Raw genomic sequence first — 13,149 nt, forward strand, 5'->3', positions numbered from 1 at the left:
GTCTCTAGTGCTCAACTCGCTGCTTCAAGCGCCCTGGTCAAAGTTCAAAGCAACGGGGGTCAAGCCTAGAAGCAGCCAGAAAATGGCGCGTTCGGCACGGCCCGTGAGACTTGATTGGAACAAAGGAACATATACCTAGTATTGATCATAAGCCATGGACGCCAAACAAAGAGCTTTAAGCCACGGGACCAGACACAATGTATTGCCGCCATTGCTCTTCTCTTTGATGGTACAAGCTTCCAGTACAAGCATCCAGTACATGCGCTGATTCATCCCCCTCCCCCCTGAAATCACCCGCTTTGCCTGCGCCTCGTGGGCTGCAGGGCCCCATCTATGCACAATCAAATGCAGCCAAGCCTTGGATACCCTCAACCTTCAACTTGCATCGCTTTCTGCACCGTCCTGTGACGTCTGTTTGCCGGCTCCCTCCAGCAATAAACACTCACAAACACACATATATATGTCCAGCATATTGTGACGCCTTCCTCGTCAGCTCAACTTGACTGCATTCCTCTAACAAACGCAGCGTTGGCCGTTGCATCTGCGCCATTTCACTCCCATCATGTCATACGTTGACAACCTCTCGGGCCAATTTGGCCAGCTCGGACTTGGAGGCTCTCAGCCCTACCAGTCCCCCCCTCCCCCCGGTAAGTTGTGTAGTTGTATCCCCCCCAAAATTCCTCAGCCGCGTGGAACTTGTAGCTGAGTGCAGATCAAGGCTCAGGACAGCATGGCGAGTATGGCTACCACTCAGCCAACCAAGATGGAGCCCCTCCCGCGCAATACAATGCTGTTCCCCCTCAGCCAACTTATCAGCCTCCCTCTGACAAGCCGGCTCTCCCTCAAGGATGGATTCCCCTCTTTGACCAGAGCCGCCAGCGCTGGTACTATGCCAACAAGGAGACCGGAGTGACCCAGTGGGAGGCCCCCGGCTATATTGCCCCTCCGCGACCTCCCATGGAGTCTTACCCGAGCGAGGATTCACGAGGCAGCGGCCAGTCGCCGCATCCCCCAGCAGCGCCGTACGGACAGACTCCAGGAGGCTATGGGGCTCCTCCTACAGGACCCCCTCCTTCAGCCTCATATGGTGCACCACCCATCCCTCCTGCCGGCTACGGCGCTGCTGCAGGAGGATATGGCCATAGCAGCCAGGGTAGCTATGGTGGTGAGGGCCGCGGAGAGGGCTACAGTGAAGAAAAGAAGAAGAAGTCATCTGGAAAGAGTGGCTTGCTTCTTGGTGCCGCCGGAGGTGTTGCTGCCGGTCTTGTGGGCGGTGCCCTCTTGCATCACGCCTTGGAAGACGACAGCAGCGATGAAGAAGAGAGACGCCACGAGTATGAAGAAGAGAGACGCCAAGAGTATGAACAGGCACCGTCACAGACCATCATCGTCAACGAGTACAACACCACTAATTACAACGATTACAATGATTACAACGACCCATACCGAGAGAGTGGCGTGCCTGACATTCTCCCTGCAAGAGATGCAGAAGGCAACTATGTGTCTGAGAGCGATCGGGAGTCGGTTCAAGAAGCCCGTTTGGAGTACGAGGAGGCCCTTGCTGAGGTTGAGGGTTCTTCAAGTGCTAGCAGCAGCGACTACGAGGAGTTGGCAGAGGCCAGGGAAGAGTATGAAGAGGAGTACGAGGAGGTTTACGAGGACTAGAGGTGGGCACAATTCGACCTGAAAAGACTCGACCCCTTGGCAGTCAATCGGTTATCTGAACGCGGTTGCCATTGCGAAGCACAATCATTTTGTTACATCTATGAGCTGGTTGTCATACGAGAATGTCTAGCACAGATTCGCACGAAAGAGCTATTGTAAATATCGTCTTCAATATTATCAATCTATTTTTTCTATGAGGGGGAATCGTCTAAAATTATTCATATAAACATCGAGGTGTCAATATTATCCTCAGGACCAAACTTTTTCTCTAATCGCTCTCCTTTCTAATGTTTCTTTTTGCCTATTGTGTCTTTGCAAATCGACTCTTCGACCGAATCCAGGGGCCAAATCTATAAAACGCGTAGGGAACTGTTGTAAACACGAGTGCGATTAGGCCCAGCATTGTCAAGGCCCAGTGGATGCCCAAATTCTCATACATCGGAATCGATATCTCAATCATTCCTCCCGAAGCAACATACCGCACCAGTGTAATCATCGTCAGTGCGCTCGCAGCGTACATTTCATACGTATCAATCAGATACATGTACGTCGACACAAAGACGGAGAAGATGCCGAAGCCGAAAAGCACGGAAGCCAGGATGGGCGACCAGATGCTTACATGGGGATATGCTGTCCAGCCCATCCAGAAGAAGGAGATGGGGATGGCTGGTGCGCCGATAAGGGCATACCAAAGGAAGAATTCGGGCGGAATACGAGCATTCTCTCCGGGCTTCTCGGCTTGTAACTTTGCGAATTCTTTCTTGGCCCATCTGAATAGCAGAGGCGTGAGTGATGCTGAAGCCAAAACGAGTCCAACACCAATGCCTATAAATAGGGTACCGGTTATGCCGTCCGAGAGGTTATACGTCCTCTGGAAGACGAAGGTGTAGCCATCTAGGAATCCGAACAGCATGAGGTATACAACAGTTAGGTAACCGGTCCACAGCATAATAGTCGGTTCCTGAATAGTCATGATAAACGGCCGCTTCACCGCCGTCAACATCCGAGCACGAAATGTCACATGCTGTATTTCTGCCGCAGACAGATAGCGTTTGTCCTTTGTCAATCGACGGAGATGGCTCGCTTTCCACTGTAGAAGTATCGGTTCATAGGTTTCGGGTTGGAAGAGTAGCAGTGAAATGAGGAGAGCTCCGGATACGATGATCGTGATCCATTCGGTCCAACGCCATGATACATCGTGCGATTGGGAGATCCAGCCTCCAATGATAGGTCCTATGATGGGTCCCATTAACCCAGCAGCTATTTCATTGTTAGATCAATCTGTTTCAATTTGTATTAAGAGGCATATTTAACTTACTTGCAAATATCGGAAACGCAATCAAGCGGTTCATAGGATCCCACAAGTCGCTAATGGATCCTCCAACAGTCGACAGCGGTGACTCTCCAAAGAAACCGGCAAAGAAGCGGCACACTAGCTGTCCTCCCAAATTTTTCGAAAGCCCGGCTCCCATGATGAAGAGCATGTATATTGCCAAGGAGCCGAAGTAGACGGGGTTTCGGCCGACCGTTTCCGACAAGGGACCGGCGATGAGAGCGCCAAAGCCAAAACCGGCGAGGAACTGTATTAAAACCAGTGTTAGCAGTTCTGTGTAGTTAAATTTAAAAGCCTATCAATGGCAACTTACCAATCCAGTTGCAAGAGCCTCAGCAACATCGCTGACACCGAATTCCCTTGCTGCCCGAGATATAACTGCTGAGTCGATGGATGCCGCCATACCCACAACAAGGGCAATAATACCGACATTGAGCGTACAAAAAATTCGTTTAGTAAGAGACCAGTTCCGTGGATTCAATGGATCATTAGGTCCTTCAAAACCAACAACGAAAACTTTTGTGTCTCTCGCTGAAGGATGCTCTTTATGTGTGATGCCAGTAAGCGCTGCGGCAAGATTTGTGCCAATTTTACTGAGAGGCCTCTCAATTGGCTCGAGTTGTGATGCATTGTCCTCTATATCGGTCGAGCCAGAAGATGTTGCCTCTAAATCGATATCGGCTGGGTCTACATTTGGTGTTGGTGTGGTGTTGTTTGCTCCTCGAGTTCGATGTAGCTGGGCCTCTAGGCGTTTGCCCAGGGAATGATACTGGCGATATGCTTCCATGGTGAAGACTTCAGCTTCAATCGTCTTTACAAAGCTGCCAAAGATACTCGAGGCTTACTTAGGAGATTTACATAGAGATCAGAAGGCATCTACTTATTTATATTCTCTACGCACAAGCGGTCCGAAGATGTCATTTTGGTCCAATTCTTATGGAATCAAGCAGAAAATTTAGCCGTTCGTATGCCATTAGTAACGCGTGTGGGAATAGCACGTCACAGGCGTAGCGCCGATATCCGGCATGAACCCATCACGATTTTCTTAACATGGCACTGGTCGCCACATTTTCACACAGCTTGGCAGACAATGGCATCGGCACGCAGCTCAACGGCGGAAGGACTAAGCTTGGAAGGGCAATGGCCAGCGATATCCACAGCGTAAAGAGTTGCCGTTGTTGGAGGCCATGCTGGATCAGGCTACGGGGGTTCGGCATATTGCATCTAGATCAGAGTTTGAAGGAGGCTATACCACAACTAGTCAATGCTACCCTTGTTCGCAGCGTATAAGATGAGAGAATCTTTAGGGGTGAACCAGCAGTTGGATAGATTGTGTTCTGTCTTAGCAATTGAGAAGCTATCGAAATCTTATCAATACTTGTTGATTTGTGCATTTCCGAGATGGTCATCTAACGGCTCTTGCTATCTAGATGTGAAGCGATCTGTGCTCACCACGTCATTCATCTCGGTGCTACCGTTACTTTAGACAGCGCTCGATGCACTTCCCATGACCCAATTAACTCAAAACACCAAACTCTTGTACTTACTCATTATCACTTTACTGAGAATAAGAATCGAGATACTCATGCATAAAATATCTGAAGCCACTCGCTTAAGCTCATCCCGATAGAAAACCCCATGAAGCGGGACTCATCTCGGAAGTAATTGAGGAGCGCTGACGTCATAAGGGTCCATGACTCAGGACGTGGCTTCGACCAAAACACCAATACTCTTGCACAATTGCAGGGGAAAGCAGCATGGAGATGGAATCAACTGAAGATTATTAATTGAGTTGTAGATAGGCGTAAGCTAGCATCTCGGCTGCCACGTTTATCATCGTGTGCTCGGTAATCGGGATCTGCTTATTGATCACGTTAAGATTGACAGGACGAGATATCGTATTTCTAAGCCCCCCACAGTGAGTTGTCACTACGCTATTGAGAGAAATCCTGCAACCGAGGATGAAATTGGGAAGAGGCAGATGCTCTAAATATGATGGGGCAGTTTGGTCACACCACCAATTCAGAGACAATAAATAGATCTAACAGTACCCATTGGCCGTTAAATAACCACAGCGTTGCAAAGCGTCACAGTACAAGTCAATTGAAGATTCTAATGACTTGGAACTTCATATTTTACTTGAGCACAGCATCCAATTCTACGCTCTTGATATAAAACCCTTCTCGACGTCACTCCAACGCCCCGGCACTTTCCACTCTCTCCTGGGTTATACTAAGTAATTTCGCCCAGCTCATGAAGTACAAGTCTCAGCATCTGTCTCCTATGGCTTAGCATCAGATGGCGGCTCGCGATTTAGCAATTGCTGGGCCGAACTCTCAAGCGATTCTTTTCGCTCCCGGAACTCGTCAACTGTCAGTCATTTCATCATCAAGCTGGTCAAAGTAGGCCTCTATGGCACGTTCAAATTTTTCCTCTGCCGCTATACTTCTTTCGATGTCATCTTGAGTCTGGTTTGGCGCAGATCCAAACTTCGGAGCCGATGGCCCTATAGAAGGAGATGAAACGTCTTTGGCTTTCACAGCGGATTCCAGGGCCACTAGCGCTTCGACTTCCAGGGCCGCTCGCGCTTTCCCTTTGTCACGAAGGAGCTCACGGTTTTCTCCTCAAATTGGATCATCGTGTGGGTCACGAGGTCCTGTGCCCCTATCTGAGTTCTCCCTTTCGTCGTAGGACTTCTTGATATCTGACGGTCCTACAGGAGGATGTGAGGCGTTTTTGACTTGGGTAGCGGATTCTTCTTCCGTCATAGCGCGTAATGGCTGCTCATTTTCTGCTCTATCGCTCCCGCCGAGAGAGTCGTGAGCTTCTGGGTGCATACTAGAACCTTCGGCCCCCGGGCCTCTCTTTCTCTTTATTTTCTTGTGAACTTCATCCATATGGCGCTTGGCATTGTCTGGTCGATTCAACACGACCCCGCAAATTCTGCACTTTGTCTGTATTGGCTTTCGACCAGTTTCCTCAGCCCATCTTGGGTGATGACTCCAGATGTGTTTCGCAAGGTCTTTTTGGTACTGGTAACGTTTATCACAGCCTGTTATAGGACAGTCTAACTTCTTGTCATGCCATCCGAGATGGCGTCTGTATGATCACCGAGCGTTAGTCAAATTCTCCTGCGTGTAGCTGACAGTATAAGATATAGGAAATATTATGAAAACATCATCGTGGTATGAAAATAAGTCAACTTACTCAAACTGATGCCTGTTTTCGAAAGATTTTGAGCATCCAACTCTATCACAAACAAAAGGCAAAGCTGTGGTCGGAGATCCAGTTGGAGGTAGCGGGTGTATGCCATGCTTAGATGACTCCGGTTCAGGTTCATCAGCCAGGTTCTGAGCAACAAAAGAAGTGCCGGAGCTGAATTCTTGCGTGAAATCATGGTTTCGTTCCTGTCCCTGGGACCGACCCGGTCTATTTGACGCTGGGTCAATCTCTGGGTCAATCGTAAGATCAAGATTAGCCATCTCATCCTCCGAGTCAGATGCTGGAGCAGATTCAAGATTAGGATCATCGTAAAACCCATCAAGGTTTTGTGCCTCTACGTTTCCATGAAGCTCATCAGTCGGCTCTGAGGGGCCAGCGGCCAAGTCTCTTTTGGATGACCGAGACGTTGATGGCCGCACCTCTTCAGAGGGTGTAAAAGTCTCGTGAAGCTGACTGGAAACGGGAGGTGCAAATGGCGATGAGGGAACCTTGGGTGAGTTTCGTTCATGAGAGGGTTTATCGAAGCTGTTAGCCTCAGCCGAGCTGCCACCGTCCGAAGCACCAGCGATAGGTGGCACTTGCTTAGTATAGATATTTGGACTAGGAGTGGCTAGAAATGGCTCATGGCCGGGATATTTTATGAGTAATTTTTCTAGTTCTTTGCTGGAAGGTAATGGTAGTTTAAGAGCTATATTAACGTCACATCAGTATTGAGTTGTAGGAATAATGGCTAGGCCAGGAATGTATATTCACCGTTGTATAACCCAGGGTCGGTAATGACTTCATTCTCCGCCATGAGTAGAGGTGGAGGAGGTGGTGGTAGAGTTGAATATCCGGTCTTTTCGTTCTCTTCCTTACCAGGATCATCATACGAATGTGGTGGCCAGATATAAATGTGTGGGTTAGGAGGGGGATAATCAATCCTACCAATAGAGGGCACCTTCTTATTACCAAACACTTGTAGACTAGTCTGACTAGCAGCCGGTTCTGAATTTTGTCGACCCCCAATAGCGTCAAGCTTATCATCGATATCTTGAAGAACCGGATCGAGATCATCTATAGTTTCCAGAATCATCTTGTCATATTGAGCTAATCCCTCTCGATTGGCCTGAATATTTTGCGTATTTTGGGCTGTGGCATCTGGAATCGCCGCCTGAGTTGGGGGAGTGAGGTCGGATTGAGGCTGCTGAATCTGCACCGGACCATGAGGCGCGTTGTTGGGCTCGAACTGGGCGGGCGTACCAAATGTGGTATTCCATTGTCTAGTTACCATGTTAGTCCATTCATCAAAGAATGAATACATCTAACAAGTCATGGGAGGGATGAAAGTAAGGAGAGGAGGTAGAACGGAAAGGAAATAGAGAGGAATAAAGAAAAGAAAAAAAAAAGTCCAAGTTCGCTGGTAGAAACCTACTCAAAAATCTTTGCTGGGTTCCAGGCTGGCTCATCCGGCAGGGCCATGTTAATGTGATTAGAACCAGCATGCTGTTGGTTTTCCTGGACTCGGTGTTGCTGCTGCGTTTTCCATTTACTCTTTTTCACACTGACAATCATCTCCCTGAGCCTATCGTCTGGGACATCGGCCAACCTGGGTTTTTGACTGCGAATGCGCATCAATTCTCCTGCTGATACCTGAAGCAGCCGCGGTGGTATACTTTCTTCCTCCTCGGTATGAAGATGGCCACGACAATCGGGACAATACCACTTATCTTTTGATGAAGGAGCAGCAGAAAGACCCACGCATTCCAGATGGAACCATTTAAGTTTACAACTCTGATACTGTATTAGCTAGATTCTCAATTATGACATCTTCAAAGATATTTATGGAGTACAGTGACAGAGAATGAGTTTGGACTTACGTCGACATTGTCGCATCGGATCATGATACCACTGCTCCCTCTATTGCAAAGGCAGTACTGAGGTTCATTTCCGTCGTTGGTACCGCTTTTACTGCCCACTGTTGCCATTTCCTCCGTAGCCTTACCCTTGTCTCCTTCAGTCGTAGGAGCTTCCTTGGAAGTTTCAGTGTCATGTTGTGACACACTTTGAGCTCTTTGTATAACTCTTTCATCAAATCCGAGCTCTTTGGCTAGAAGGATACGGAAATCGTCAATCAGCTCCGGATTCGAGCCAAACAGCTCTTTGCCTGCTATATAAGCGTCTTGGGTTGAACGGGTACCATCCTGTACTTCTCGAAGAGTCTGTAAAACTTGGTTGTATATGTCAGGGTTGTCAATGAAACGACTCTGGCGGAATTGAGTCAGTATAATAACCCGGATTGTTCCATCTAACGGGGTACCACATACTTGTATTTTGTTCACGAATCTTTCAGACAGCTCGCCTTTCTTGAGAAGACCTTTTGTAATGCTCATGGCGTCAAGCAAGCCCTTGAACTCAGCGTTCCTTAGTTCTGATGCGCCTTTTGTCTTAATGACCGAGTGGGCAGGAGCCTGCTTTGACTCCCTTGGCAGAGAAAAATCGGAAGCTAAGATTGAGTTCTTGTCAGCGTTCAAAGTGCTCTGTCTATGATATTGGAGAGATTTGGCCCCGTACCACGACCGGCCTCAAAATTCATGTAATCTGTGAGCGGGGTGCCTTGGAGGGTAGTGACTTGGTAAGTGCAAGTAACCCCCTCCCTTATACACGCCATACATTCAGGCTTCTCGCCAGAGCAGCGTATCTTCCTGAAACGGCAGGTTCTGCAGGCGAGTGTTCGTCGCTCCTGGTCTTTGCTAGCCTTAATCTTAGGCTCGCTCCAGGCTAGAGCAGCAACTGTCGAGTCGTCCTCTTGGGTGGTGATTTCGTAACTGCAAGTAAGCCACAATCTTTTGCATGTCATGCATTCGGGCTGCTCGCCAGAGCAGCGTTTCTTCCTGAGACGGCAGGTTCTGCAGGCAAGCGGTTGTCGCTCCAGCTCATAAAACATCTTAGTTCTGAACTCCCTCCAGGTCGACGAAACAGAGGACGAGTCATCTTTTGACTTGCCCCCTAATTCTGACCCATCACCGCGATTTAAATGCATAGAGTCGATTTTCTTATCCACGAGATCCATCAAGAGCTTCAGGTCGTCTCTAGCGCGATCATCTCGCTCAATGATAGTCTTGATCGCCTCCCACACCAGTTGTGTCAATTGATATGCGTACGGGAGCATCAACTGCACCGTATGCACGCTAATTAGTGGGCCAAGGACTTCTCTCGCAGTAATGGCGCCAGCATTTCGCTGTGCCTGTTTCCTCTGGTAATCTGGTGTTTGCGGGTGTTGCCCAGGAGGTGTGACCTGAGACGAAGCCGACGACGGTACCGGAGCGTGAGCAGGAAAAGGACGGTCGAGATGCGGCAGCTGGGGGATGGGAACCGGCATAGCTGATTGTTCGTGAGTGTTAGGGAATGTTTTATCGCTGGGCTGGTGTTGTGAGGAAGAGTCCGCCTGGTAGTCATTAATATCGTGTTGATCAGATATGTGGATATCGGGCTTGGTGGAGGGGAGGTTAGGATCGCTAGATTGAGGGTCAGTACCCATCATGTCGTCTGAAGGCGCCTCGCGCTGCCCACTGCTGCCAGCTTGACTATCGACGCCCATGGTTGAAGGTTTTGATATGCCAAATCGGACGACGATTGGTTCACTATCAGGCATAAACAATCGCACTGCTCTCGCATCAATAACCTCGACGCGATATCCAGGCGGCAGTATAATGTTTAACTCGTGGATAAATGAAGGATAACCATTGAATAGCCGGCCAATTTTGACAATACCCTCGCGTATTTCGTTGCTATCGCTGGTAGCAAATATGTTAGCAGCTTATGCCAAAACTGGTGACTGCATTGAAGCAACTTACGCATCTGGGGGTTGCCGTGGTATCGAAATAGATTGGAACATACAAGGTAACTTCTTAAGGCGGCATCTCGTACAAGAATCAGCGTGTTCGCCATCGCATTCGACCTATTTGATTCATTAGGAATTGAATAATAACATAATAATCATATACCTACTTTTGCCACCCTGCATTGGATGCATGACCGTCGTCGTCTGTCAGGGACCCATGTAGTTGGTAACATCCTATCCAAAATGATATTAAACTGAGCGAATTTATGGGGTTCGTCCTTGAAATATGTTTTCGTCGTTGTGAAGATGTTTGGCCCTTTCTGAAAGATGTTCAGTACTTGGTAAACAAAATATGGTCTACACAACCATGGCGAACTTGAGAACCATACCTTTGAATTGCCACTGTTCTGGACTGGGTTGATGTTCTCACGACTCTTTTCTTCATTATAAGGCCTCTCATTTATTTCCGGTCCCGCCAGTGGTGTTTTGTCGAGCGGCCACATGGTCATGACGATATCCCAACCCGGCTCAATAACCTCCTCCCAGACAGAGGGAGGAATGATTGCGCCATTAGGACCCAGTAAGTCATAGTGGCCTTCTTGGACGTGGGGACCAAGAACGTCAATCCGTTGGAATGCCTGCTTAATCAATGCCTCCATCCCCTATTGATTAATGTCAGTTCATTACGCTCGGTAATATAATGAGCAGAACAAGGGGATAATAAGAGATGTACCTGCCAGGTGTAGCATATGTGAAACGGAAAGGAGAACTTTCGACCAACGGCATCTTTGAACATGATATGAGCTAATTCTTTGTTTTTAGAAACCTCTTCTGCCTGTCTGTTCGCTTTCTCAATGATGGCATCCATCTCCATCATACTCAGTTCCTCAAACTTGGCCTTTGCAGCGGCGGTAACTTCAGCAGCTTTTTGTGCGATCGCTCTGTCCACTTCGAGTCGTACCAGGTGTTTGTTCTTTGCCTTCGTTTGGGCGTCTATATTGATATTATCCTCAGAGGCCAAGTTTGCATCGTATTCAGATGAAAGCGCTTCTCCATCCTCGTCAATGCCACCGTAAGTTCTCTCATGGAGAGAAGCACTGTCATCACTGGGTTCGGAACTACTTTCAGACTCTGCGTCTGATTCCGCATCACCAGGCAGAGCTGATAGCGATATTTCTTCGAGATGCCTGGAAATATGCCTAGTAATGACCATCTTTCCGTTGCCTATTTCTTCTCTACAAAGGGGACATTCAGTAGATTCCCATTTGGGCTCCATCTCATGATCCAATGCTAAGTGAGAAATCCATTTCTCGCGACTTTCGAAGGTGCTGCTGCTATAGGGACATGATATATCTAAGCATAGATAGGGCTGAAGATCAAGATATATGTGCCGTCTAATCTCCTATTAGTTTATCAGACACTCATGTTTCTTGCATTTGGGCTCTTCCTTACTTCCATGCGGAGTTGTTCGTAATGACGACTGTGTGACCACAGGCAATGCAAGTAAACGGCGCGCCTGTTTTGGCTTCTTTCGAGAGTGGCGGTATGCGTACGGACTTGCCATCATTGCCATAATGACTGTAAGTCATCGTAGTCTCTGCATAGGACATAGTCAGTGCAATGGAGGTGCCGACACCGGAATCATTGAATTTAGTGCCGGCGATTATTGTCCCGGATCGATCTCCCTCTTCTTGGTTCATTATAGGCAGAGTTTCTTCTTCTTCCCGAGCCTCTCTGGTTGCTTGGCACCGCAGATAGCGTTCGTAATTAACCCTAGCGAGGTGTGAGGTAAGAAGAACGTCTGCGGAAGGGAACCTGTGGCCGATTCTCTCCAAATAGTGCTTCTCGGGACTCCAGGTCGGAACAGCAGGGCCGTCTATGGTATTTCTGGGCTGAGAGTCGAATATCGGAGATTTCAACAATGGATCTAGGCCGGATAGAACAAAAGTATCGGTCTTGAGGTCCTCCGCAATCTCATAAATATCATCATCCGAGAAAGTAGAGGCCGCATCACTGGAGGAATCATCGCTCTCTCTGCTGGATTCTTCGGCTATGAGGCCACCTGTCGCTTCAATATTTGACTCAACGCTGGAACACAGCATTTTTAACTTCTCCGACGAGGTATTCACCGCAGGTACTAAGCCTGTAGATGACGGCAATCGTCACGTCAGTCAGCTGATCATCGAACAGAGTGTAGCTAAAGACAAATACGCACGTTCGACAAGAACACGTCCAATATGCAATAAATTCTTGAAGACTGTATAGCGGAGTTTGTGTGACTTGTTAAAAGTGTCATTTAGACGGCCCTGCGCGATGCCAAAACCATCTGACCATAGAATCAGAGCACTGTAGCTGCGTTCGATGCTGATCCGAGCATCTTTGGGGATGTTTGCCTGCTCCGATAATGTGAGAACGACTTCTTTGAAGAGAGCCAATAAACTTGACGAGAGTCCAGCGATTTCATTGTGTTTGGCAGCTTCTTCAATGTGGTCACTGGGTTGGACATTTAGTTGCTGCAACTGCCATTCCTGAATATTTCTGATGGGGTCGTATGCATCTCGAGATCGGAGAAGCTGTGCCATTATGGCACGGTTCCGCCCAAGACTTTACGGCGTGAAGCTCAGGTTCGATTGCGCAATGGAAAAGTACAGCGTTGATTTTGTGGACAGCCTGGAGTTCATTTGCTGCTTTGCACGTATGTGATTGCAGCAGGTCAAATCTATCATCGCATAGAGAAAATGGGTGACAGACAACAAGATCTAAACAGACCATATCAGCCGCACGCATGCCGACATAGCCATGATTGAAAGTGCGGAGGCGCCCATCGCCTATATCAGCCAATAAATTGTGCAGGTTGCTGGGTAGCCCGACAAGGATTGGTTGCAGGCGGGCGGATTTGGAGGATTGCAAGGCTGTTTAATGCACATGCACATGATTGTTTGCGCCGGTGGAGGCTCCGCCTCAATTGCCCCCGGAATCCGTGACATTTATCGCTTCAGCTCCTACCTGCTACCTGATGAGGGCGGTCAAATAACAGACCAAATTCTTTGCCTGAACTCCTCAGTCGTAGCTACGAAAAACGAAGCCATCGTCACTCACTCAACCA

At 48.3% G+C, this 13,149-nt stretch overlaps 3 protein-coding genes across 3 annotated transcripts; 1 reads left to right on the forward strand and 2 right to left on the reverse strand.

The window, feature by feature from the left end:
* Nucleotides 1–418: 418 nt before the first annotated feature.
* Nucleotides 419–1,861, forward strand: TRIVIDRAFT_231625 (uncharacterized protein; the record flags this gene model as incomplete). Its single annotated transcript, XM_014097729.1, has 2 exons — nucleotides 419–647; nucleotides 719–1,861. 2 exons carry the CDS (start codon nucleotides 563–565, stop codon nucleotides 1,663–1,665), a joined length of 1,032 nt encoding a protein of 343 aa, XP_013953204.1.
* Nucleotides 1,862–1,978: 117 nt separating this feature from the next.
* On the reverse strand, nucleotides 1,979–3,584 carry TRIVIDRAFT_115214 (uncharacterized protein; the record flags this gene model as incomplete). Its single annotated transcript, XM_014097730.1, has 3 exons — nucleotides 1,979–2,925; nucleotides 2,984–3,245; nucleotides 3,312–3,584. Coding segments are annotated over 3 exons (1,482 nt in total), but the record flags the coding sequence as incomplete, so codon positions are not given.
* Nucleotides 3,585–7,630: 4,046 nt separating this feature from the next.
* On the reverse strand, nucleotides 7,631–8,187 carry TRIVIDRAFT_43930 (uncharacterized protein; the record flags this gene model as incomplete). Its single annotated transcript, XM_014097731.1, has 2 exons — nucleotides 7,631–7,993; nucleotides 8,080–8,187. 2 exons carry the CDS (start codon nucleotides 8,185–8,187, stop codon nucleotides 7,631–7,633), a joined length of 471 nt encoding a protein of 156 aa, XP_013953206.1.
* Nucleotides 8,188–13,149: the final 4,962 nt, after the last annotated feature.

The sequence above is a fragment of the Trichoderma virens genome (assembly GCF_000170995.1).
Source record: "Trichoderma virens Gv29-8 chromosome Unknown TRIVIscaffold_85, whole genome shotgun sequence".
Classification (NCBI taxonomy): domain Eukaryota; kingdom Fungi; phylum Ascomycota; class Sordariomycetes; order Hypocreales; family Hypocreaceae; genus Trichoderma; species Trichoderma virens.